General features: G+C 35.0%; 1 protein-coding gene across 4 annotated transcripts in view; it reads right to left on the bottom strand.

Moving 5' to 3' along the window:
• ATRNL1 (attractin like 1) overlaps positions 1–24,759 on the bottom strand; it is a 491,394-nt gene that overhangs the window by 383,314 nt on the left and 83,321 nt on the right. For all 4 annotated transcript variants that reach the window (XM_032190853.1, XM_032190854.1, XM_032190850.1 and 1 more), the window contains exons 11-14: positions 13,353–13,437; positions 11,238–11,446; positions 8,757–8,875; positions 206–338 (exon numbers count right to left, since the gene is read on the bottom strand). In XM_032190853.1, the coding sequence (XP_032046744.1) occupies positions 206–338; positions 8,757–8,875; positions 11,238–11,446; positions 13,353–13,437 (546 nt within the window). The remainder of the gene's footprint in view (positions 1–205; positions 339–8,756; positions 8,876–11,237; positions 11,447–13,352; positions 13,438–24,759) is intronic.

Here is a 24,759-nt window from a genome sequence, read left to right as displayed (position 1 = left end):
AGATTAAGGGTAGCATAGATATACTAATCAGTATGATGCAATTACACTTGTTCACCTTGTACAAGTGCAGTCAGGAGGGGAGAAACAGCATGAGTAAAACAAATCTAGCTCTACCCATTGACCAAATACCCTTTGGAAGTAACGGGGAAGATTTACCCAGTTTTGACCACTATGAAAAGCAGCATCCCTGCTCCCCAGCCCTTACCAGGTAAGGCCTGGCACTCCTGCTGCCGCTGGTCCCACTGGCAGTTCAGGTGTAGCGAGCAGCTTTTGCAGCTAGTCAGTTTATTGCAGATCTGTTCATTTCTCACATGACATTTGGTGTAGTTTTTAACTGACTACAAAAACGAAAAAGACACAACAACATATTATATGTCAAATTGTCAACAAACCAAAAGTCAAAACTGAAATACACAGCAGGTGGATTCCTCCCAGAAAATCACAGCCATCTAAAGGCTAGGTCTAATTTCAGCTCTTTGCCGAGGTTCACTTGTCAGTTGGTGGAGAGCAAGAAAGGCATCTCTAGAGCACAAATCACCCCAGCTGTCCTACATAACTGACTCCGCATGGGTCAAACAGCACTTTGAAAATGCCACTTCTCTGTATAGAGAACAAGAAGAGCTTAAATACCTCAAACAAATCTCTGTTTCTTAGATAGAATATGTCCCTGAAGGACATATTCTCACTAAATTATTTCATGCTCAAGTTATCTGCAGGTTAAGCAAGCAAAACAAAGAGATTGTAAAAAATGGAGCAAGATGCACATGTAAAATAACTACACCTCAGTGACTGAAGATTGAAGACACCCTACATTATCTTATCAAGCAAAACAAATTAAAATAGTAGCTACAGGTGATCACAGGAAACAATTTCGTGATTTGTCAAAAATTATTGTTATTTCACAGTTTGAATTGCAAATCTGTATGTAGCATAGCTAGTAAATAAGATTTACAGGATTTATAGGAAACCATTTTGCCAAGTGGTGACATAAAAGCAGTAGTAACGCTATTCCTTTGGTACTTTAGGATATAAGAAAATGAAATGTTTACCTTGTAGTGTTTGTGTTTGTTTGTTTGTTTGTTTTTATTATATTTTTTTTTCCTCTTCACCTGAAAACCGGTGCCCGCTGCCTCTTGTCCTGGCACTGGGCACCACTGAAAAGAGTTTGTCTCTGTCCTTTTTACACCCTCCCTTCAGACAAGGCTTCCCCTCACCTTTCTTTTCTCCAGGCTAAACAGGCTCAGCTCTCTCAGCCTTTACTCACGTGAGAGATGCTCCACTCCCATAATCACCAAAATATGCAAACTCAAATAAAAATGCATTTCCCTAATAGACATATAAATGTATTTAAAATAAAACAAGGGCACCAATAATTGGTTTAGTTCATGGGAAGAGGAAAAAAAAAAAAAAAAAAAGAAGTTACTATAAACATGTCAAACAGCAAAGAAGCATAATTCATCAGAAACAAAGAACCATTGTGTTGGAATAACTTATTTTGGTAAAAGTCACAGCTAAACAACCCATCAAACAACCCAGCTAAAGTAACATCAAAATATATCCTAAAGAATTCAAAACAAACTCAGGCTTTCAGGTACCCAGAGGTTTTACATAAATTCACTCGTTTGTCAAATGTCAATTCACACTTATAAGCAGTTACATATATATCTTCTGCAGTAGGAATACATTTTGACAATTTAATTACAATTATTTTTTTTCAGATTTCAGTTAACTAGATGTGTCCCTCCCATGTGATAAATCCAAACAACAGCAAAAGAATACTTTAAAAGTATTTTTTGTCCTTAACAACAAGAGATTCATTCATGCTTATTATCAAAACTGTATTGCACTTAGATAGCATATGTATCATTCACATTACAATTTTCTTCGCTTTCTTTTCTAATAGTCTGAAAAAAAGATAAAGGGGCAATAAGAGAGTAAGTTACACACCTCCTGGTATAGGAATGATGTCAATAGGGCAACAACCTACCACAGCCAGGAATCAAAATAAATAAATTAAAACTTTAAAAGGTGGGCTTTTCTTGGCTTTGTTTTTAATTCCTAAAATAAAACAACTGTTAACACAGATTTTCAATCTTACAGAGGATCGGCTTCATTACTGAAGAAGAACACTGCTGTTTAGGGACTTGTTTGGTGCCTTTATTGGATGAGATGCCCATCAGTGAGCATTTTTCTGATCTATAAGAAAGGCTACTGTGAAGCAAAGAGAAGAAATAGAGAAAGTGTTCTAGGAGAAGGCATCTACACCACATGAAGAAAACAAAGCCAATTCTGCAAAGTAATAGAAGGTCTATCTAGATCCATAAATGCATACAGACAGTAAGGCACACAAAACCTCTGGTACAAACCCACATGTAGTTTCATCACTCAGTCAATGATGCATATTCACAGAACTGCCTGAGCAATGTTTTAAAATGCACTTCGAAGCACAAGTAAGCACCATCTGCTCATTTACAATTCCTCAACTAACATTCACTTTTAACGTATTATGGCATTGTCAAAATCCTTGAGCCTTCAGATTGCTTTTGAAATATATATATTCTTTAGTAACATTATATATAAACAGATTACAATTTTCCAGCTAAACCAAGATATCTGTTCTATTACTTTCTAATCATGAAGCTTGTTGCGTGCTGGTTATTTAATGTTTAAAATAAAATTCAAAGTACTAGTGACTACTCTGTAATAATGTTCTCTGTTGTATTCCCTTATTCCCAGCACTTATTTCCCTTAAATCCAATTTAAACATTGCTTGTCTGAAAATCTCATTAGTTCAATGTAGATGTGAATCCAATAGGTAATTCATATTAACACAATATTAAGGCCATAACTTAAGCTACCAAAGCCAATGAAATTCTGAAATATGACAGCCCATCTGTTACTGAAATTCTATATTGCTGTAGGATATTTATAATGTTTACACTCCAAAGTATTGGGAAATTTTTATATGTAAGTTTCCCATTTACATCTGATTTACTTAGATTTTTCAGCACTGATCTTGATATGGTGGTATATAGGCAGACTTTGAACTGCTGTGATTTTCTGCATATCTAGAATGAAGATATTGCAGTAGTTTACCTTAGAATTTCAGAAATTACTATTAAATGATGTAGCTTTCTTTTCTCTTCCTGGATTTTTCAGGATAACAATATAATCTTATGTAGTTTGCCTAGCCTCATTATAAATTACCAACTAGATTCGCTACTACTTCTCTGAATCTACTGCCATATTTTAGCACTGGGTGCTCCTGTCTTAAGTTTATGTTTTTGCTCTATTCATAATTCCTTCTACCACTTCATACAATATTACACCCTCGGCTGTTCTTTAAATTCCTCATATGTAGGTAGATTGCTGTGCTTATTATTATTGGTACTAGTGTAGCTTCTATGAACTTCCACCTTGAAAGAGGATGTCATCCTTTTGGAAGCTGTGCAAACACTGCAAAAAGAAAATGATTCTTGCCTTGAAGTTATTGTGTAAAAACAGTTAACAATGCAGTTAACAAAAACAGTTAACAATTACACTTCTCTTTGAAGCATCCTATAGTACCCTCCATCCCTCAACATGATGCTCTTTATCATCTCTTCCGTAGGTTCCAAAACATTTATTTTACACTGCCACACTCAGATACAAAATACTTTGAAATACCATAACAATTTGGTCTGTGTTTCGGTTACTTACATCTACTGAGGTTTTATTATATTGAATAAGTGGAGACTAACAAATGAGAAATTCAGAGACTGCTACTGGATGTAGAGGTGCACGGTTACAGAAAAAAAAAAAACACATCCCCCTTGTAGCCACAAGCAAAAATGCCATGCAGACTGGATGCAGGTGTACCTCAGCTATGCTTCCTCCCATCGCCTTCTCCCCAAAAAAGGGGAGCACAAGCACTTTACCTTAAAAGATGCATCTCTAACTGTACTCTGACCATAAGTGTTACATACATGTGCTCCTGCCTGGTGTTCTTCATCCCAATTGTTTTTGTTTTCAAATTAGTCTGCCTGCCTTATGTGTGCCATTTGTTACAGTAAATAGGTAGGTATTCTAATAAGCTTAACTATGTAAGGTTGCAGGATAAGAGATGAAATTTTATACAGAAACTCCTTTTTTCCAGAGACTTGTATGGTTTTGAAAGGAAAGCATTTACTTTCAACCAATAGTGAAAACATTTTTCACATTAAGACTGGCATTACATTGCTGCTGCATTTCAATTCCTCAAAAATATTTTCTCTAATATGGGAATAAGTTACTTTAACTGCCAAACTTTTGGTGTGGGCAGTTAAAATTCCTATAAACTGAAGGATTATAGACAACACAGTAGAAAAACAGTGCAGCATATTGCTACAGCTATCCTATCTGCAGTGACTGCTTCAATTTTCACTCTAGAGAAGTGCAACAAAAGCAAGGACAGAAGGAAGCCATTTCTTGTTAATTCCTTAAGCCTACCTTCCAGGACTGCATTTATATCTGAAATGAAGTTTGATGTGAAGACAGAAAAGGGAAAGAGTTATGTTGAGGATATAAAGAAGCAAAACTAATTTGTTTTGATACAGAACTAGTGCAAGCACTTCCCATTGTTTTCCAAAGAACAGGGTGAGAGAGGAGATGAAGTAGGTTGAAGAAAACGTTAAAAAAAAAAAAAAAAAAAAAGACAGAATGGAAAATCATGCTTTCAAAATTCTTTGATAATTTAAATATGAAAAATAAATTAACATATTGTCTGGTGATACCCTGCATGTATACTTTAGTATTTTCAACATTTTTAGCATATAAGCCTGGCAGCACTTGAGCTGATCATAAGTGAAAGTGTCATGGTACTTACCCAAACCCAGCTCACCCTCCTCTTTCTCAAGCACATAGCTTAAAGAAGACTGGCAAGCAAGAAGGATTCTAGCACTTTCAAGGCTTGAATGCATTCACAGTTTTTGAGTGTGTCTACAGGTGTGTGAAAAGTACAACTGCAAAAATAAACTGGCTTTATGGCCACACTGACTCGTCATATTACTGCCCTTAAAATGATTACTCTCAATATATTAAGGGTCTCCACCACTTTATCATCCATTACTTTACTCCATTTCTGAAGAGTAAAAATAAGAAAAAGAAAAAAAATTTTTACTCTAAAATTCAGGCCATCTCCTCTCCTTCTCAGTAAAGGAACCTTTGCCTTGTTGCAGCTGGCAAACACTTTTCAGTCTCTGTCCATTTTATTTGTCACAAGTTACAAAAAGATTTTATTTTCATGGGATGGCTCCTCTCTGAGGAGTAGACCAATTGTTTGCTTATTCTTCAATGTTACTACTTCAAGTAACATGACACCCTCTGAAGATACAGCAACTCAAAAAGAAATGATCTTTCCACCAAAAAACTGGGTTTTGTTTTTAAAGATTTGAAGGTAAAAATGTAAAATTAACAGGATTTTTATTTTTTTTTTTTTTAGAAAATTTCCATTATAGAATATGCATACATTCAGTTTTCTGAACATAATCAGCGAGTATCGCTGCTAAGTATATGCAAGATAAAGTTTTCCATATGCAGAGGTGTAAAGTGAATATAGCTTCATAAAAAAAATTAAACAGATCTACATCATCTTCCTCCTCTATCAAAAAACAGGCAAAACACATCAGAATCACTGAGGACCAGGAAGACACTTAGGATATCAGACAGTACAAGTGAAAGTTGTTGAAATGCAAGATCAATGCAACGATCAGTGAACTTCTGGTAAAAGTCAATACAATCTACTCCACAGAAATCAGATCACCACAAAAATCACAAGCAGGACACACTTTTTTTTTTTTTTTTTTTTGACGGAAACAGAATGAAATGTGAAACAGAGAAGATAAAGAAAAAAGCAAAGAGAGAAAGCTATTTCCTATAATTTTAGGAAAGGCTGGTATGCTGTGCTTCAAGGAATACGCGCAATTCTATTAGGTTTCAGAAGCCCTGATATTCCTGTTTAAAAATCCATTGTTGCACTGGATGCAATTGTCCATGGAAGAGCTTGTAAGAGGAGATTATGCAGAGATTAGTGTGACATATTTCATGAAGTCTGTACTGTGAGTATGTAGTATTAATGAGATTATAACTCACTTCAGCCCCTGTAGCAAACCAGTATCTGTACTTGCACATTTTTGAACCAAGGGAGAGTAAGTGATCTTGCCATTTTCAGCATTCATCAGTAACAAAGATAAAAATGAAATACCATTTTTTATTTTGCATACAAGCATTACACATGGCTACAGAATAAATTCAGAGCACTATGTAAAACCACTGTAATCAGTCTGGGAAATTTCAGTGGCTCAATTTCTCAAGACAACCTTCAAAATTTTTATTATAACAGACACCATCTCTAATACATACCTTTAGTGGTTAAAAAAAAAACTGACAAGGCACTATAGTCAGCATTCTGATCAAATCTACTCATGAGCCAAAGACAAATTTCAGTACCATCTTGACACATTCCACATATTTTAAGTCAAGTTTCCCACTTGGGTAAGAGAGAATAAGCCTTCGCCCCTCAACATTTTCATGAGGCATGATGGGTTAATTAGGATTATAGTATGCACACGTATTTCTTGTAGCTGAGTTTTTACTGGGGGAAAAAAAAAGAATCCAGATTGCTAGTGCTGAAACAAGCCAGGCCTCCAGAACAACGTGGCACTGAAAGCATCTGCTCACAATTACACTTGATATGAGTATTATGTTATACTTTGATGATCCACACAGTAGTGCCTGCACAGTAGTGGAACAGAGCATCCTGTTAATGTGCTGACTCACATCAGATGGTGAGCATAGGTAGGTATGTGTGCATCATCAGTGCATTAGTACTACTTATGAGGTCCATCTGCCCAAACAGCAGAGTTATTTCAGGGAAATTTTCCTATTTTATAGCCCTTCCAGAACAGTCACTGCTTTGCAAACATCCATGACCATCAGGCCAATGCCAAACTGATTGCCAACATATCTTCAGTATGCTGGCCAGTTTCAGTGGAGGGAAAACAACGGATTCTGAAATGTTATTGTCTTTCTCATCTGGATGTTCTATGATCAAAGCAATAAATCAATGACTCCGCACAGCTGCAAAAAGGGAGCATCTCTTTGTGGTATTCCTGAGTCCTCAGTTTGTTACTCGACAGTACCACCACAGTACTGTCACAACATTTTCATATTGTGGGCCTAGTCCAGAAGTAGCAGTCTATGAAAATGGTTAATCAGCCTGATCTGTGCCATTTCTCCACATGGTGCCATTCTGCTGATGCTATTTTGGTAGGTTTATGTTGATAGCTGCAAAAATCCGTCTCCATAGCCTCCCAGCCAATACACTAATTTTGAAATTTCTTTTCAGAAATCATTTAGATGAATTTTCACTATCCTATTCTTTACTATCCCAACTCCACTCACAGCTTTTTCTATCCACTTCAAAACCTGGATAAAAGGTAAGAAATGATATAGAGAGGATTGACGCATCAGTTGCTAATTAAGCTGACAACCTTCGTTATGAACAGTTAACAAAGAGGGATATTGAATTGAGAAACCTGTTCTAAAACAGCCAATGCTCCACATTTCTTGGGGATGAAGACAGTCTGCTCCTTAGCAACTATTCCTTGCTTAAGAGTTGAAAGCCATTGCTTGAAAATTGGCACTTAACACATTATGCTGTGTTAGGGAAGGAAGAGCCCTTGTAGATCACAAAAGAAACTAACCATCAGAGCCTGGAATATGAAATCAGTCTGGCAGACAGTTATAATATGGCTGCTAATGAAGTTACATCTGCATTGCTTTTATTAGTAGTGACTGCCTGCAAATGCCAGTGATTGGAGTTGGCTGTTCTCACTCTGGATGGGCAAGCTTTGTGTCAGAGTCAATCCAACTCATGCCTTAATTTGTCTGTCTGGAGAAAAAGGTTTATTTACATCAGGTTCAAATTAGAGAGCAAGCCACTTTTCCTAATGGAAGCATCTAAAGAAAGGATTTTGAACTCCAGTACAGGTGGTGTCTGGAACTAGCAGAAAAAAATATAGGAAACAAAATTTATCAAGCTAATAAAATATTATAAGCTTCTCAAAAATCAAATGAATAAGCAAGAGATGCAGCAGATGGTAGAGAACAAAGTAAAAAGCATGGTAAGCAACGTTAAAAAAAAAAGAAAAATATAAATTTATTTAAATCTATAGGTGTGTATTGCTTATATTTACAAGGATCAGAACAATCTTATCAAATCATCACAAACTGCTTGGTCTTGGGTTGACACAGACTCATGCTCTAATAAAATGACAATTAACTCTGTGACTTAAATAAAAACATTTGTGTGATGATCAGTGATCTGAACATCAGGACTAAAAAGACTGACCTGTTTTTTTTTATAGGAAAAAAAAATAAAAACAACTGCCACACTTCATGGGATTCCAGACTTTCTGCCTGCATACTGTATGTGGTTAATAATGAGTCAAGAACATTCCAAAGGTCATTAATTAGGAGATAATAGTATTTGTCTTGAGAGATATACAGAGGGCTAACATTACCCTTTTTTTTTTTCCCCCCTGGAACGGATATCTTTGCTACAGTCCAACTCTGCCCTCTGCAAGATTTTCACTGCAAAAGCCAGGCAATTGTGATTATGTTCAAAACAAAGTACTATTAATCTACTATTCTGCTTGCAGTTGGTGTAACAGGCCTCTGGTTTAGCTAGGAAAAAACTACAACATTAATAACATGATCATAGATTTGCAGAGACTCACCATGCTACAGTTACTGTTTGCTGAAATGCACTTCTTGTCGTCACACCACTGGCACCCGTTTGTATTGGCAGTACAGCTTGCACAGTCTGCGTATCGGTAACATCTGTCATCTGCAGCAACTGTAATACAAATGAAAGTCAAAAAGAAACATCATGCTGAAGGAGAATAGTACCACATTTTAAACGCTTGCCTAGAGTATCTTCTGTTATATCCTTTATTTGAACTGTAGCTATTAATTATTTCTCTTTTAAAAATTCCTCCAGTAATAACAACATTTGAAGGTTCAGAAGTCTCAGATAAACTGAAGGAATACTCACTGATTTGTAGCATGTAAGCACTTTTAGGATAGTGTATAAATTCAGTCTATCAGAAAGTTTCTTAAACTATTGATTGTTCACTCCTTTAATACAGAAAAAAGTTTTTCTTTGGATGTGGATTTCTGATATAAACGTAGATCACTATGCAAGAAGGCAATGGTAAAAGTTGTAAATAAAAAATCTAAGATAGCTATTAGCAACTCACAAATATTTAAGTCTTCTTAATTTATAAACCTAATAACGGTTGGAAATTTAGAGTTCTATCCTTTCTGCAGAAAAAAAAATCTCGCAGGAAAAGGTTCATGTTAAATTCACTAAATAACACTTTTAGGATTTGGACTGAAATGTATGTTATTTACAAGAGTTTGAAACACTGAAATGCTTACTTCTGTTAAAAGGAAGTTAAAAATTGCAAAATCACCATGACCCAACCAGGAGAAGTCCCACCACCTCCTACACTGATTACTGTCTTTAACACTTCTACAGTTATGCAGAGGTCTTGGGATCGTGTAAGTTTAAGAGATTCCCTTGCCAGGGAAGGCTTGTTATACAAGAATTGATCTTTTACAAATCAACTGACATTTCTGCTTATCTTTTAGTATCATCAGTTTCTCACAAGATACTCTCAAACAGATAACACTTGAGCCAAGAATATAATTAAAAGTTGGCTTTTGGCAGAACATTACCACCTGAAACGGCAAGGATTGAAGGATTTGACAACATCAAAGCAGTGATGTCCATTTAGCAAGGGTCCACAAAGTTTCTTCAGAACTGCAATTCTCAGTACCTCGTCTCTTGTATGCATCTTCCATTTTGGAAGTTGGGCCAACCTTTTTTATTTTGTTCAGCCTGACTTCATTTTGTTTCTTTAATCAGCTTTTCTCTTTTTTTTTTTTTTTTTTTGAAAATAAGATCCACTTTCATCTGTATTACTTCTGAATTAATATTCTTAAGATTCTTCTTTTTATAAGGAATATGAAGAATTATAATTATATATAAGGAAATTACATATAATTATATATAAGGAAATATACGGAATTATGAAATAGTACAAAAGCTGTTCCTCAGAAAACTACCTAGATAAACTTTTTGATACGTAACGCACCCGTTTTCCAAGTTTGCAAATGTATAGCTTGTTCAGAAATAAATGAAAGCTAACAGAAAAAAAAAGTCTTGAAGCACTAAAAGCAGAGCTAATAATTTGTTAACCAGCACTGCAAGTAGACTGGCAGTTGGCTAATATGGCAGTTTGTGCATTTAGTGCACAGCCAAAATTTGGTTGGTTGGTGATTTTATACTATGCTGCAAGGAAAGATGTGAAGATAAAATTTATGTAGCAGTGATACATATTCTGTTCATGTAAGCTAAGAACAACACTTTCACCAGGAAGTTATTTATGACATGACAAAACCTTAGGAATAAAGTGCTACAGTTATTCATAATGCTCAATTGCTGTTTCAAACAATATGGCTATCACAACACCACACAGAAATTCACTAGGCAAACTTTGACATAGCATAGCAAAGGGCTTATTTGTCTTAAGTTTGTTTCCAGCTGTATCCATGCTATTTTATGCTACAGAAATATTCCTATTGATATGTAATCTACTTGAAACAGTGATGTTTTCCCTCCTGTTACCAGTATATAAAGACATAACTATGCAACATGCCTGTAATCACCTGCAGGGGCCAGCTGTGCTCTGACTGCTGAATTCTTGGAATTAGGGCAACATGAGGTGTGGGTGGGTGAGTGTCCATTCCAGGAATATCTCCATTCAAGGTGGAGAAAGAGGAAAACTAATTTGAGACGTTATCTCAAAGCTCAACCCTCAAGTGCTTCGAAAACAGTAAGCCAAATTCAATCTAAAGTAATTTTATGTAAATTCTTCTCTTTGAACCTTCTTACATTTTGTATCCCTTAGGACCTTAAGGCTGTGTTTTTCTGCCCCTACTTTAAAAATCCCCAAATAACCTGGTGTGGAATGATTTTAGAACTTATTCCCTAGATCTCTTGCATTGGGTATTCTTGGAGAAGAACTGTCTAAACAATCTGGTCCACTATTTCCACCATTTTTTTTTTCCTATTTTTATTTTGTCACCCCACTCCACCATTATCTCCTACACTGCACTGCAAATTTGACACTGTAAGACTAGAAATCACTTACTTGTTTTCTTAGGACATTTTGCTCGGAGGATGTTGTTGGCATTTCCAGATTCCCAGGACTCACAATGTTTTTTGTTCCACAGACACCTTATCCCTGGACGAGCATTTTTACATAGCTCTTCATCTCTGAATGCTTCACAGTTCGGAGGCTTGTATACAAGTATGTCATTCAAAAGAACACTTGAAAAGCCTCCAAATATGTACATTGACCTATTAGGAAAAAAACAAGTAAATATAACTTACAGCAGCTATAAATAAATTTTCTTGTTTTCTTTAGCTGTCCTGATATGTAATAAAAAATAACACATATTATTATAAAAAACATTCTTCAGTTCTCTCTAATCAAGACTCTGTCAATGGTTCCATTATGAAGATTGATAAGTTTTTCTATATATTTCTCCACAGAAGTTTAGATTAACAAAAAAATTGCTCAATGTTGGCTGTGCTGTATGTATTAGACAGTGACACATACCAAACGTCTGGTAAGAAAGAATGACTATGCAGGAAACAGTACTCAGTTTTGGAGTTAGATAATAAGAGAACAGAGCATTATAAAATGAGCTACAGGAAGTAAGAACATTTTTTCTTCAATATTTCCAAGACTGCAAATAATAATCAGGAGATGGATATTCGGTTTTCTTGGTGGATGTTTGGTATTTTTTTGGATGGATATTTGGTATTCTTTAGTACCATTTCCATCACAGTAACTGCTGACATCAAAGCCAGAATAGACTTGAGACCTTACTCTTTTCTACCCCTTTAATGGTAAGAAAGGACTCAAAAGATATTAAGAAAGAACTTGCATATCTGTTGTATTGTATACTCTTAAAATAGAATAAATCATATAGTTACCAATAACATAAACCTTTAGAGAGCATCTCATATTGCATTATTTTCTACATAAAACCCTTCTAAAAACATTAAGTTCTAGAAAAGAAACACAAGCATTTTCACTTGACTCTTATTCACTCAAAAAACAAATTTCTGGAAGTATCAGGCATAGCTTAGATGTTTTAAAACACAGATCAACGTGTGAAAAACTACCACTTGCTAAAATTTCTCATTCCAATTTTCTCTTAATGAAGTAATCTGCTGATCAACTTCAAGCGCTATGCACAGAATTGCAAATTACTGCTATTACTTTTGTTAAAATCTGTTAAACTCTGATTTGAATTATTTTTTATGACTTATTTTTGACCTAGACTTTATTCCTGTGTAGACAATCTGTAGATTGCCTTAAATATATATCTAAATACTAAGCTTAAAAGGACGCTGAATAACATAGAATGATCCATAGTACACATTTTGGGATGGTCATCTGTAGCATTGCAATTGTCAGCCATTAAGTCATTTGGCAACCAGTGAAAATTTAAAAAAAAAAAAAAAAAAAAAAAAAAAAAAGGCAAACCTGACTACAGTTTTCTACAACTTTGCCATCACAAAAGAGACATTTGTCCTACAATTTCATCTTTGTAGGTTGGAGTGGGGGAAGCAGAGAGCTCAGGCACTAAATCCAGCAAACTCCAGATCCATCTCCTGTTTCTATGCAATGATTTATTAAGCAATTCTGCTCATAGCAAATGACGTGAAAGTATGCTATATTTTACGGAGTATAAGCAATATACTTTATATAGTCTGATAGTGGCAGGCTTCTCCTTTTCCTGCAAGTGGTTGATGACGATCACTATCAGCATCTTCAAAATCTGGCTTTTCCCCCAGTAAGTAAATTTCAGTTACATGTTTTTGACTTTATGATTATAGAAGAACAAGGACTCATAATATGCTCAAAAGAGAAAAATATTTCTCCCATTACACTTAAGTGACAGTCATAGTTGGTACTGAATTTCAAATTCACTGTACTTCATAATATTGGGGAATACCTCAGTACACTATAAAGTTGGTATAAAATGCCACTGAACAGGTTCCATAACATGTTGAATTGCTGATTAGTGCTACTGATTACTTAAGACACGTAAAGCCACTGCTAAGCACTATTTTTCATGTAAATAAATTATACTAGTTATATGTCATTGAGCCATACTTCACATGGAGATAATTGCGGACAGTTTTTCATTCCCAATGATGGTCAGGAAAATTTAAAATATGCTTCATTTACCCATTACTGACAACAGCAGTGTGACCAAATCTGTTGACATCTCGGTGCAAATTAGGTTTTGGTAAAATCTTCCATTCGTCACAAGCTGAAAAATGAAATGAAAGCATGTGGTATTATACAAAATAACGTCAACATTTTCAGAAAAACGTGCAAAATTGATTTTATCAGACATTCTCCCATATTTTAAGTATCAACTAACTTTAATCCCTATGTAGCTGAGTTTACCTGCACTGATGAGAGAAAGGAGGCTATCTTCTTCCAAAGTTCTTACATACTTTTATTACCTATCAGTCTCACCGACTCTGAAGTACAATTTTTGATTCTGATATATTTAAAATCATTCATATCTTTCATAATATTAGCTTCTGCTTTGTTTTAGTATTTATAACTAAGCTTTCTACAAAATCAGACGGACTTGTTTTTCTTTTCTGTCATTCCTCCCCCCCCCCAGGAAACCTCAGGCTTTCGAGACTGTTAATGCAATTATCACACAGGTTGATTTTTACCTAGTATTTCCAAATTACTTAATCTATATGATTCTAATGACAACCGTGTCTAAATAAGTTACGCTGTACACTCATCAGCATTTATTTTTTGTTTGTTTAGAATGGAATAATTTACACAAGATACAAATACAACTGAAAAATAAAGGAATATCAGAGACCACATAGTTCAAGGAAGTCTGCTTAAGGTTAAAATAATACTAATTAAAAAAGAAATCTTAACACCTCTTCTCCTTCATCCTCAGCTTGAAACAACAACAGATATTAGAAAATCTAAGAGAGACAAATTATAAGTAAGGTCAGTGTTATACAGTCAGTGTTACACTCTGGCTAGACTGATCGCATTCTCATTGCCACCGTCAGAACAGTTCACCTCTTGCTGGAGCTGCTGTTCTGGCACTTCTAAAGCAGAAAATCATTCTGCTCTTTGTCTGTTTAGCTTCCTGTTACAATACCATGCTGAAGCAGGTTGGTGGATTTGGCACATGAGAAGAGGCAGGAGAGCATAGCTACGGGCAAAACCGCAGTAATAAGCAGCTCAATTGACTTCAGCTTCCACGGAATCACAGCCTGAGCCCATAAAAGCCAGAGTGAGACTGTGGCTGCAATAGATAAATCAATTACATCTTTCTATAAATTGGAAACAGAAACTAAAAGCGCATCATTACCAGAGTAATACAGATGGTCCAAACAGCAATAATTTCAACAGGAGATGGTAGACTCTGAATTTAATAGTTTGAAGAAAAACAAAGTGTAGAAAGTTTTTGTTCACTATCTTATAGGACTGATAGCTGCCACAACTGCCAGAATCCCTCTCCTTTCTCAACTTCTACCTTCTGTCACTGCTGATATTATAATATGATGATATGGTAACACACTTCAGCTCTCATAACTTCCTTTTGATTTGCTCTACTGAAATATAACAGTGTAAGCACATATATGACAGAGATGTTTTTTCTGTGCAGAGATGCACAGAAGAGATCACAGTACTAGGGGTATTAGGGCACCAATTAACTGTCTATGATAATAAGGTTCAGATGAAGATGGGAAAAACGTCTAATATAAAAACTGTATATTCTTCGTATCTCAGCATAACATTGCCATTTGATACCTCTATGGTGTTTGAATTATGTAAAAAAAATGATACTAAGAGCAATATTATTTACTGTAAAATAAAAACGATCAACAATTGCGTATTCAATTTCTATTTGGGGAATGTATTTTCATTTTATAAAAGCAAAGATTTTTAACGTTATATTTGATCAGCATAATCTTTGATATATTATAAAACCAAGTTCTTGCTGCTATAATTCATTGCATGTTAACAGAAGCAGCATGTTTGAGCTTGTATGTCAATGATAGTAAAGGAAACATTTAAAAAAAACACTAAATTTTCATCAGATCTAGGAAAAGCACTGCACATCATTTTTTTCATATGTGTACAAACACACACAAATATAGAATGCTTCTCGCACTTAGAAAGTTATTTAAGAAAAAAGACGGATTTAACACTGAAAGAAAACCATAAAACCATAATAAAGGCTGGTTTTCAGATAAGAAATCCTTGAGGGCTGAAGATATAATAACTCCTAGCTTACTGATGGTATTTGTCAAACTGGCAGGTCTTTTCAACAGAGCACAAGAGGAAAAGGGGAGGTAAGCATGTTACAAATAGCCTTCTCTCTTATCTCCTCCTAGCCTTCTCAGTGACTACTGAAGACTGAACAGAGCATTGTACAAGAGAAATCCATTTGTTGAGCTTTAAATTCCTAATCAGAATTTCTCTGTACAGATTGCTTGATGTGAAATACAGATAGTTAACCAACTGGTGTTTCGTTGTTGTTTTTTTGTTTGTTTGTTTATTTTGTTTTTGTTTTTATTTTCGGTATAAAATCAAACAGAATTCATCCATGCTGAAGTTATCTTCAAACTTCTGAAGATTTCAAAGTATCTAAGTCTCCAGACTTACTGTACAGTGCCACGAAGAAAGTGACAAATAGCAAACACAGTGCGATTTTTAACATTATTTATCAATAATGTAGCCTTCTCAGTGTAGTTTTTGTTGTATTAAATCTAATAATGATAGTAAGTTCTAAGGAATAAAGAATAAAATAACCTTCCTCTGCAAAATATCATGTACTCTTACAGTACTATGCAGGTAGTGAGTGGGAGATAAATTCTATTTACCATTTTGTCTGGGTGTAACCAAGTATAACATATGGCACATGGAAACATATACTGCTTTTAAGAGTAACAGCTATTAAGTAGACAAAGGAACGATAGTTTTTATTCCATACTGGTGAGCAGAATTTGTAGTCAGTGAAAAGTACGAGGAACACAAAGACTTTCCTTCCTGTTGGTAAAGCTTCAACTTCAAGAACAAATTCTACATGTAAAGAAAAAAGATATGTACTCCTCCCTAGTGTAGATTAAATGTTTGCAAGATGATACAGAAATGGCTCTGAGACTGGATTCACCACTCATCCAAATTGCATATGTGATAAAAGATAAAACACCAGAGACATGCACCAAATTTGAGGCAACCCAGCTGATGCTGGCAGAGAAAAAACCTCAGATGAATTTTGCCCTGGAGAGCATGCTGCAGGGTGCACTCTCCAAAGTGACAGGCCTCAACACCTACACTTATTCCTATCACCTATATATTTCATGCCTGAATTAAGTTATGAAAGTGCTTTTGAAAGCTGTACGAGTTTAGCACCTAACTGTCCACAATTCAAATTCTGATTTACAGAAATCTGAAAACAGCACACTACAAGCTGTTTTTAGAGGTGACTACTCACCTTTTTCATCATCTGATTTCTTAGATGTACTATGGACACCTTTTACTAAATTATTTTTAATGAGCAAAAAGTCTATGAGAATAACCCTGGAAAACCTGACAGCTCACTCCCAAAACTACAAAATTTTGTAAGCAATAGAGAAGAACAAAGAACCAAAATATTCCCTTTGCAGAAAACACTATAGGAACTCAGGGAAGAAAATGCAGGCACTGAACAGAAGAAAAGGTGATTTGCATCTCATCTTCATGTTCCTCCCCTACCCGGTGCTGCAATCAAGACTGAGCAGCAGCACCATGCCCACTCAGAGCTGGAATCTGACGAGATGCTCACACTGTTTCTTTTAAAGAACTGAAAGGGCTCATACCTCCAAAATATGATAAAAGAAAAAAGACTTATTTTATATAATTTTATAGCAGTTAGAGTAATGACCCAAGATTCAGGAAAAACAGGTTCATTTCCTACCCAATGGGATTTAAACCTACAGCTTTCCATCTCCAAAGAAACTGCTCTAACCCTTCAAGCTAGGTAACTCGTCACTACTCCAAGTTAATGCTGTTCCAATGAACAGGAAAGGAAAAAAAAAAAAAAAAAAAAAAAAAAAGAGAGAGAAAAAAAAAAAAAAAAAAAACAAGAAAAAAGAATAAAGAATACTGTCAGAAATAGGCATTGCTCTAGCCTAGCAGCTGGGGCAGTCTCTGAAAAAGGGATAGTGTTACATACTTTATTCCCAGAATTATACCCGTATTTTTGAACTGGCAGGCAGGTTTAGGGATAACGCTACCTGTAGCTCCAAATGTAGTAAAAGGTTTAAGAAACTGCACACTATACATTTACTTTACCAAATAGTTTCTCAATTTTAATGTATTTAAATAATTTGAAATGCTAGTCCATTAACTCTGCTCAATCCTGTGCAACTCAGCAGTACAGTTTTATGACATGTAGAATCCCATGTCAGATTGGGTGTTCGTGTATTGCTAAGAACCACTCAGTTTAGTAGACTTACGGTGAGCCACCACTACGCATCACATGAAAACCTATTTTTAATATGGGAAACAATATATAATGCATCTTGACCTCTTGATAATATCAAACTAAGAGAATAGGACATCTAAGATCCTTGCCAACAATTTTAATTTCTGTGTGCAAGTATTTGTTAAATATTCTACCCACATTAAATAATATCACTACCCACATTTTTAATTTTTTGCAACTATTTGAAAATACATTGTTATGTTATAAATGAAATGAAAACTGTGGGCTAAACTTTGACTCCCAAAATCTATCTAGTACTATTTTAACTATTTTCTATTTCCAACTTTAATGAAAAAGTTTTCCTTTATTATTTTTTTTTCTAGAAAACTCCATTGGGTATTTATTACCAAATTAAGAACAGAAATATTTTCTCATAGCAAGAAAACAAAGGAATCTGCAAAATATTGTTTGTTTCTTTCCAAAGCCAAAGAACTTAATAATTACAAAAATAAAATTATTTCATCAGATTAATCAAATTCATGCTGCTGTATTGTATCCACTGTTAGCCTCAGGGACATTATGACATTATTCCCCAGAAAACACAGGACTCATCTTCAAAGTAGAATTCATTGGCCATGTGACTTCAATGACTTCAACAGCCTAGTGGTACACAGCAGCAAGAATTCCTTCCTCTTCTTGCAATTGAGCATCATTTTTGAATGACAGAAGAGCTGAAATACAGCAATAGCCAGGAAATTGGTCTTATCAATGCTATAAAGTACTCAAACAACTGCATAAAGGATCACTAACCATACAGAACGTATATCTATGGGAGAAGGACATTTTTTCTTTGTGTTCAGATTTCAAAGGTCATGTCAGGATAACATTTGGTAACCACCCATTTAACCTGCTGTTTAACTAACAAATCTATTTAGAAACACAAACAAAGGAACAGACAGAGAGGTAAATGGTGCTTATCTGTTTAGAAACATTTAAGCATCCAGGTTAAGGAGAATGAAGAAGCATAATGAAGCAAGATTATTGCATGTGTTGGCAGTACATCTTCTATCATCAAATATTTTTTTCTTGCTGACATTTTTTGCCAATTTTATTTTACCTCATTACAGTTATACTAACTTTGGTAGGAAGGTCAGGAAAAACTCTGGTAAAAGCAGAAATGTTAGCTTTAGAAAGTAAAGGCACTTAAAGGCACTGTATTTCTGTCCGTTTTTTTTTTTTTTGGGGGGGGGGGGGGGAGAGGGAAGGAAGAAAATCCAGACAACTAAATCACAACTAAACAAACATCTACATCACTATGAAAGTTACGTAGAAGCAGAACACTAATTTTCCAATTCATGCACACTGAACAATATACATGTATATAAATATATTTTTTTTTATTCAGATAATAAACTCCTTACCCTCAGCAAACCAGACAGGCAGACATGTTTGAAACAATGTGAACGGAATTTTAACTATAGATCTAACACACACAACGGAGTGTGGTCTACATGTATAAGAGTAACTCCAAAGCAATATTAACAAAATAAACAAAAAAAAAAAAAAAAAAAAAAGAGTTCCACTATTAAAGGCAGAAATTAGCACATTATTATGGTTTTGCTTTTCTAATTGTACAGTGAGACAGAGGTAATTGCTGCTATAGACTGCACCAGAACTACATTTATGACTTTAATACTCAGGAACACATAAAGCAATCTATGACAGACACTGTTTTACATTTTCATTGTGGTAGCTTATTGATAATCTGTTTGTAATTTTGGAAGAAGGGACAAAAGTCCAAACATATTTTTGCATGGAGGAGAAAAAAAACTTAATAGTCATTTAAGTTCACTAGTTTTGTGGATGACCAAGACAAGAGCTAAAAGCAATTTATTTTACAAGCAAGATATGAATAAATAATTCATTTTATTACAAAAATAAAAGCAATGTTTGATTTCAGGTGACATTAAAGTCAATCAATTCTGAATATTTTTTTCCATCAGGTAAAAGGAAGAAGCTTTACATTTTAGAAACAACACTGTCTTTCATAAACTATTGAATTCATGTTATTTACTCAATAATAAACTATCAGCAGAAAACCAGAATGCAGTAAGACCTAAAAAAGAAGCCTTGCAGAGTACGTTGTCTTAAATGCATTCACTCACTGCCCTCTCCCCTAGACACAAGCAATCATGCAATACAGCTACCACTAGGAGAGGGGATGTAAGCAACTGCCACATTACAGTGATTTGGGATTGGGTTTGAGATTTTTTTTTTTTTTTTTTTTTTGAAATTGTCATTCTGCTCAAATTCCTAGAGAATCCAGATATGATACTAACTGGCATACATGAAACAAAAAAGAGACCAAATACTTCATATACTGAAACTACAAGTGTTTTAGGCATTTAGAAGTATCTTTATTAATATTGCAATTTGGCCAGGAACTAAAATCAATATCCTTACTTTTCAAAACTTTTTTTTTTTCCTTTAAATAATATGAATCTCAGTGGTTAGAATCAGTTTAAAATTTTGGTTCTATATGTACAATTTGTCAATAAAAAAAAAAAATCTTCAAACTTTGCAACTAAAACCTCATAAAATATAGTCTAAATGACTTCCTAAGCTTTATAAGAATAGAAACACGGAAGATTTAAGCTTCGGAGACTGAGATGGTGAGGACAGCTCCTAGATCTGTGGATTTACGGGGGGTGGGGGAGAATTCTTGTTAATCCCAAACTAATCCGTCAAAAATTTAACCTAAAAGTACAGCACAGCTTTGGAATTTTTCATCTACAGTTGAGCTGAAAACAAGTTATTCAATAAACACACACACAAACACGTGTGAGTGTGTATAGATATATACATGTTTCACACACAGTTTTTTTTTATTATTATTATTTTAAAGAGTTTTAAAAAAGAGTTTTAAAAAGTCTTTCAACAGCTTCCCCGGCTGAAAATTAAGCTCTCCTTCAGACTATTAAAACCCACACAGTCACATCTTTCCAAATACCAATCCCCATCCTTTACATATTGCTTATAGGAGTAATTTTGGCCAATTGCCCCATGTTCCACATTTTTGAGGAAAAATGTTATTTCAACTACTACATTAATTTTGAGAAATTGAGATACATTCAGAGACAGTATCTCCAGTAGTGCTAATAATCACAAAGATATCAGATTTATTTAATACATTCATCAACACTGTAACATCAATTACAGGGCAACACAAGCAAGTCAAACACATGATGGGCACTTTAAGTCTTCACACCAGATTCACAGACTCAGAATGAAAGTGAAGAAATAAAGCACCTCTCTCCTCAGTCCAAGCCCATAACAGAGAACAGAGCAAAGTAGGATTCTTTCTGCAAGCCAGACACAATTCTTGGCCCAAAACTGGTTGGTATAGCCCAGAAGATGGAACATCACCCAATATTCACAGTGTATCTTCAGGTATTTCTTGGAACAATACCAGAGAGCTCTGTTACTTTCTCTTAGAGGTACTTCTGTGATTACTAGAGTAACAGGAGACTGCTAACAGCAAGAAGAATCCATAATCATTTTCAACTCATTTAGATTACATTGGAACCCATTTAGTAGCTGATCCAAATATGCTATTTTTACTCAAATTTATGCAAATGCGTGCAAAAGCACGTCCTCAAATTTTCCTAACTTGCACCAAGTAGTCCTTGGTCATGAAGGATAAGAGGTCTTCACAAAGTGGTTTGTATGGGGGTATAGCTCCTAACATAGTTTCTCAACTACACAACAAAGACAGAAGAACAAGGAAACCAAATTATTTTGAAAGATAAACTCCTATTAATAGGAACTATTCAGGCTGATTTTCAGACACACATCTCAACTTACTTGTAATTATTATGTATGACAACACACAAATTCCTTCGTGTATATAACTCCCTGACTTCCAAAGAGTTGTCACAGAGCACAGATTTTCACAAGTATTGCATACCATATATAACTAATAAAGTTGCTTTTTTAAGAGAGAAAATTGCTACAAGTATACGTCAAAATGCTGTAATGGAAGAATTGAATTAACATCCTAGTTTCAACACCAGAAGTTACATCCGTAATAAGCAGAATCTTGCAAGTTGATGCCCTTCAGCTTCCAGCTCCTTTTTATGTATTGAACTGTTAACTGGTAACTAACACTGGTAACTCCAGTGAACAGCAGATAAAGAAAAGCTGTAAAAAACATCAGCTAAAAGAGCAGGTCAACGAGAGACTCCAGGACAGCCCTGTGACAACCCTGTCCCCCACTGACATGGTTCCTCTTTCAGCATTATGCAGGCAATAACAGCACAGTCAGGAGAAAAAGCTCACCAATATGAGGATAACCATTTCAGGATCTTTATGGAGCTGCCAGAGCAACTTGGTGGCAAGCCCAGAGTTAAGACATGAGAAGAAAACAAAAGCATACCAAAGGCCATGTTTCTAAAGCCCATTTTATGCTGCAGACTTCTCATCATACAGTCTTCTTGCTGTTATTTAAGTAAATACATGAAGCAACGTTATGAAAATAAGGGCAGCTTGATTATTATTTTTTTTTTTTTTTATCATTTTAGATTTTTATAGCATCTCTAAATGTCTGAGTCTTTAGCATTAACAAATATATTCAGATGCCTTAAGCATTTAAAATTACTTAATTCAGCTCTTTCTTGGCTCATGACATGTAAGTTTAGCTGTCTAAAGCTTATGCATGTAAACTAAGTTCAGTACCTAGAGAACAATGGCTGGCTCCAGAGGAGATGGAAAAAATCATTCTGTCCTAAGCTTGGTGAAACAAATTGTTCTCTGGAGATGCTTATCTCCCTGCATTGACTTCAGCAGGAGTCTAGATTACCAATTGTTATTAGAAATGAGCCTTTTAGGCAGCTAAACTTAACTGAGACGAATGTCTCCAAATAGTTATTTCACATTAATATGAAAAACAGTAAGCATTTTCATGGATAATAAAAAGCTGAAGCAAACTATCCATAAAACAATGTCACATATAATAAGAGATATAATCAAAAGTATTCTATAGCCCAACTTGAACATAAATAGTATAGGCTCTATCTCTAGGATTCAGCTGGTTTCCAGACAGCACCCATTTTTTACAAGATGCAGCACAACACTCCATCATTTGCAAGGTATCTAGAAAACGTAATACTGATAACATAGCATATTTTGTCTTCTAAACATTGTTCAAAAGCTCATGATACACAGAAAATTCTGAAATATACACATTCTATATTTATCTAATTCTTAGTAAAATAAATATTCACTACTTTCTGAAAAAGTATGTCTGTATCTAATGTGTACCATGAGTCTGTGTATTTAATTTGCCCAAATGAATAATACAGAAGATTAAGCTTGTATCAACTCAATCTTTATGGATTTTTTTTTTTTTTTTTTTTTTTTTTTTTGAAGAGTAATTACTACATCTCTTTTGTACTTCACCAGCTTGATAATGCATGGAAAATGAGACTTGTAAGAAAACAAAAATACCATATTCAATATTGTAATCAAGTAGAAAAACAGATATATTGTTGATCCTTAAGAACAGTGTAGTACATGTTCATAAAGTAGAATGAAAATGCCCTGCTGTATCAAAGTCCAAGACACACACTAATTCAGATCCCCAGACTCATACTCTCAAGTCCACTTTGAATAAATAAATGTATAGCAGTAAGTAATATTATCCTTTAAAATGAGGGGAGCCCGGTTTCATTAAAAAATAAAACAAAATGTAAACTGAAATTGGGGCAGAAATCAATAGCTCACGCCATCAGATACCTACAAGAAACTATGGAATATGCAATACAGGGATACAGTTAAAAAAAAAAAAAAAATGAGCTGTACTGAGAAGACTTTATGCACTTGTTTAGTGAACCATCAGGAATCAGCACATATGTTCCATGTGATAAATTTACCAATTATTTTCTTATGTACACATAAGAAATAACATTCTTATGAACACATGCAGAATGGCTTACAGATACACAAACCAATAAAGAGGCATCAACTACTCCTATAAAAAGGACCATGTCTTAGCCTTTGTTACAACTATAGCCAAGCAATAAACAATTGCCAGAAGATGTCATCTCTACCCACATGTTATTCTCAACAGGACCACGCGCAAGTATTTCCCAAACTGCTCTAACATTTCCCAATTTTCAGTTCCCTGGGTGAAATTATTTTACTTCAACTTTTGAACCTTCAGACACTGGGAATGAAGCCTGTATTCTAACATTTGTACTGCATACTAGTAGTTTTGGTAGTTCAGAAAACTGAACTTCTTGCATCTCATAAAACTAAGAAATCACAAGTAACTTAACTACTTTCATTGCACTGCTGTCCATGGAAACAAAGCTCAGCCTTAACATAGCAATGCAAAAGCATCCTATAATTCTATCATCACCCTGATTCACTTAATGTAGTTATCCCATTAGTCTGTACTGGGGAGTTGCCCCCGTAACTCTCCTCCCACTCAGCAAGACTGCTCATTCAAGATTGTGGGTGAGGTATTGTTCCAACTGAAACAGACAAGCCAGTCATCCTGATCAAATAATGCTTTTTCAGTCTTGAAGGTAGGAAGCTTAATTAATATTCTAATCTGAAATGCATGAGGATGGAAGCAGGTGAGAGCAACTTGTCAGAGAAAGATATCCAGAAAGATCCATGAAGCTCTGCTATCAGCCCCAACCTGTCTCCATTCAGCTACAACCAGCTGCCTACCACAATTGCTATCCTAAGAGGCTGTTTCTCTTGATCCTATTGTGCTTTGTTCTCATTCTACATGCTTCTTTGTGGCACGGACTTCTTATGTTTCCAAATTGCTCTTCAGCTTGTGGCAGATCCAGCTTTCCTACTCTCCTGACCACCACAACCTGATAACTGCCTCACCTTTCGGACCACTGCCTACTTTGGCTTCTCTATCCCTCATTTTCAATCGTGGCACTCCAATATAAGCACTAAGCAATGTTTTCCAAACTCTCCTCAATTCCAAACGTTTTAAGGAACTTCTCAAACATTACCTGGGTGAAAACATGTTCTTAAAGTTCCATCATTGTCCTTCATTAGTACTACATTGGTGTTAGGTATGAAAAATAAACCAATGCTTGGTAGTTATAA

The sequence above is a fragment of the Aythya fuligula genome, chromosome 7 (assembly GCF_009819795.1).
Source record: "Aythya fuligula isolate bAytFul2 chromosome 7, bAytFul2.pri, whole genome shotgun sequence".
Taxonomy (NCBI): domain Eukaryota; kingdom Metazoa; phylum Chordata; class Aves; order Anseriformes; family Anatidae; genus Aythya; species Aythya fuligula.
Note: the sequence above shows the minus strand (reverse complement) of the source record. Positions and strands in the feature narration are given on the sequence as shown.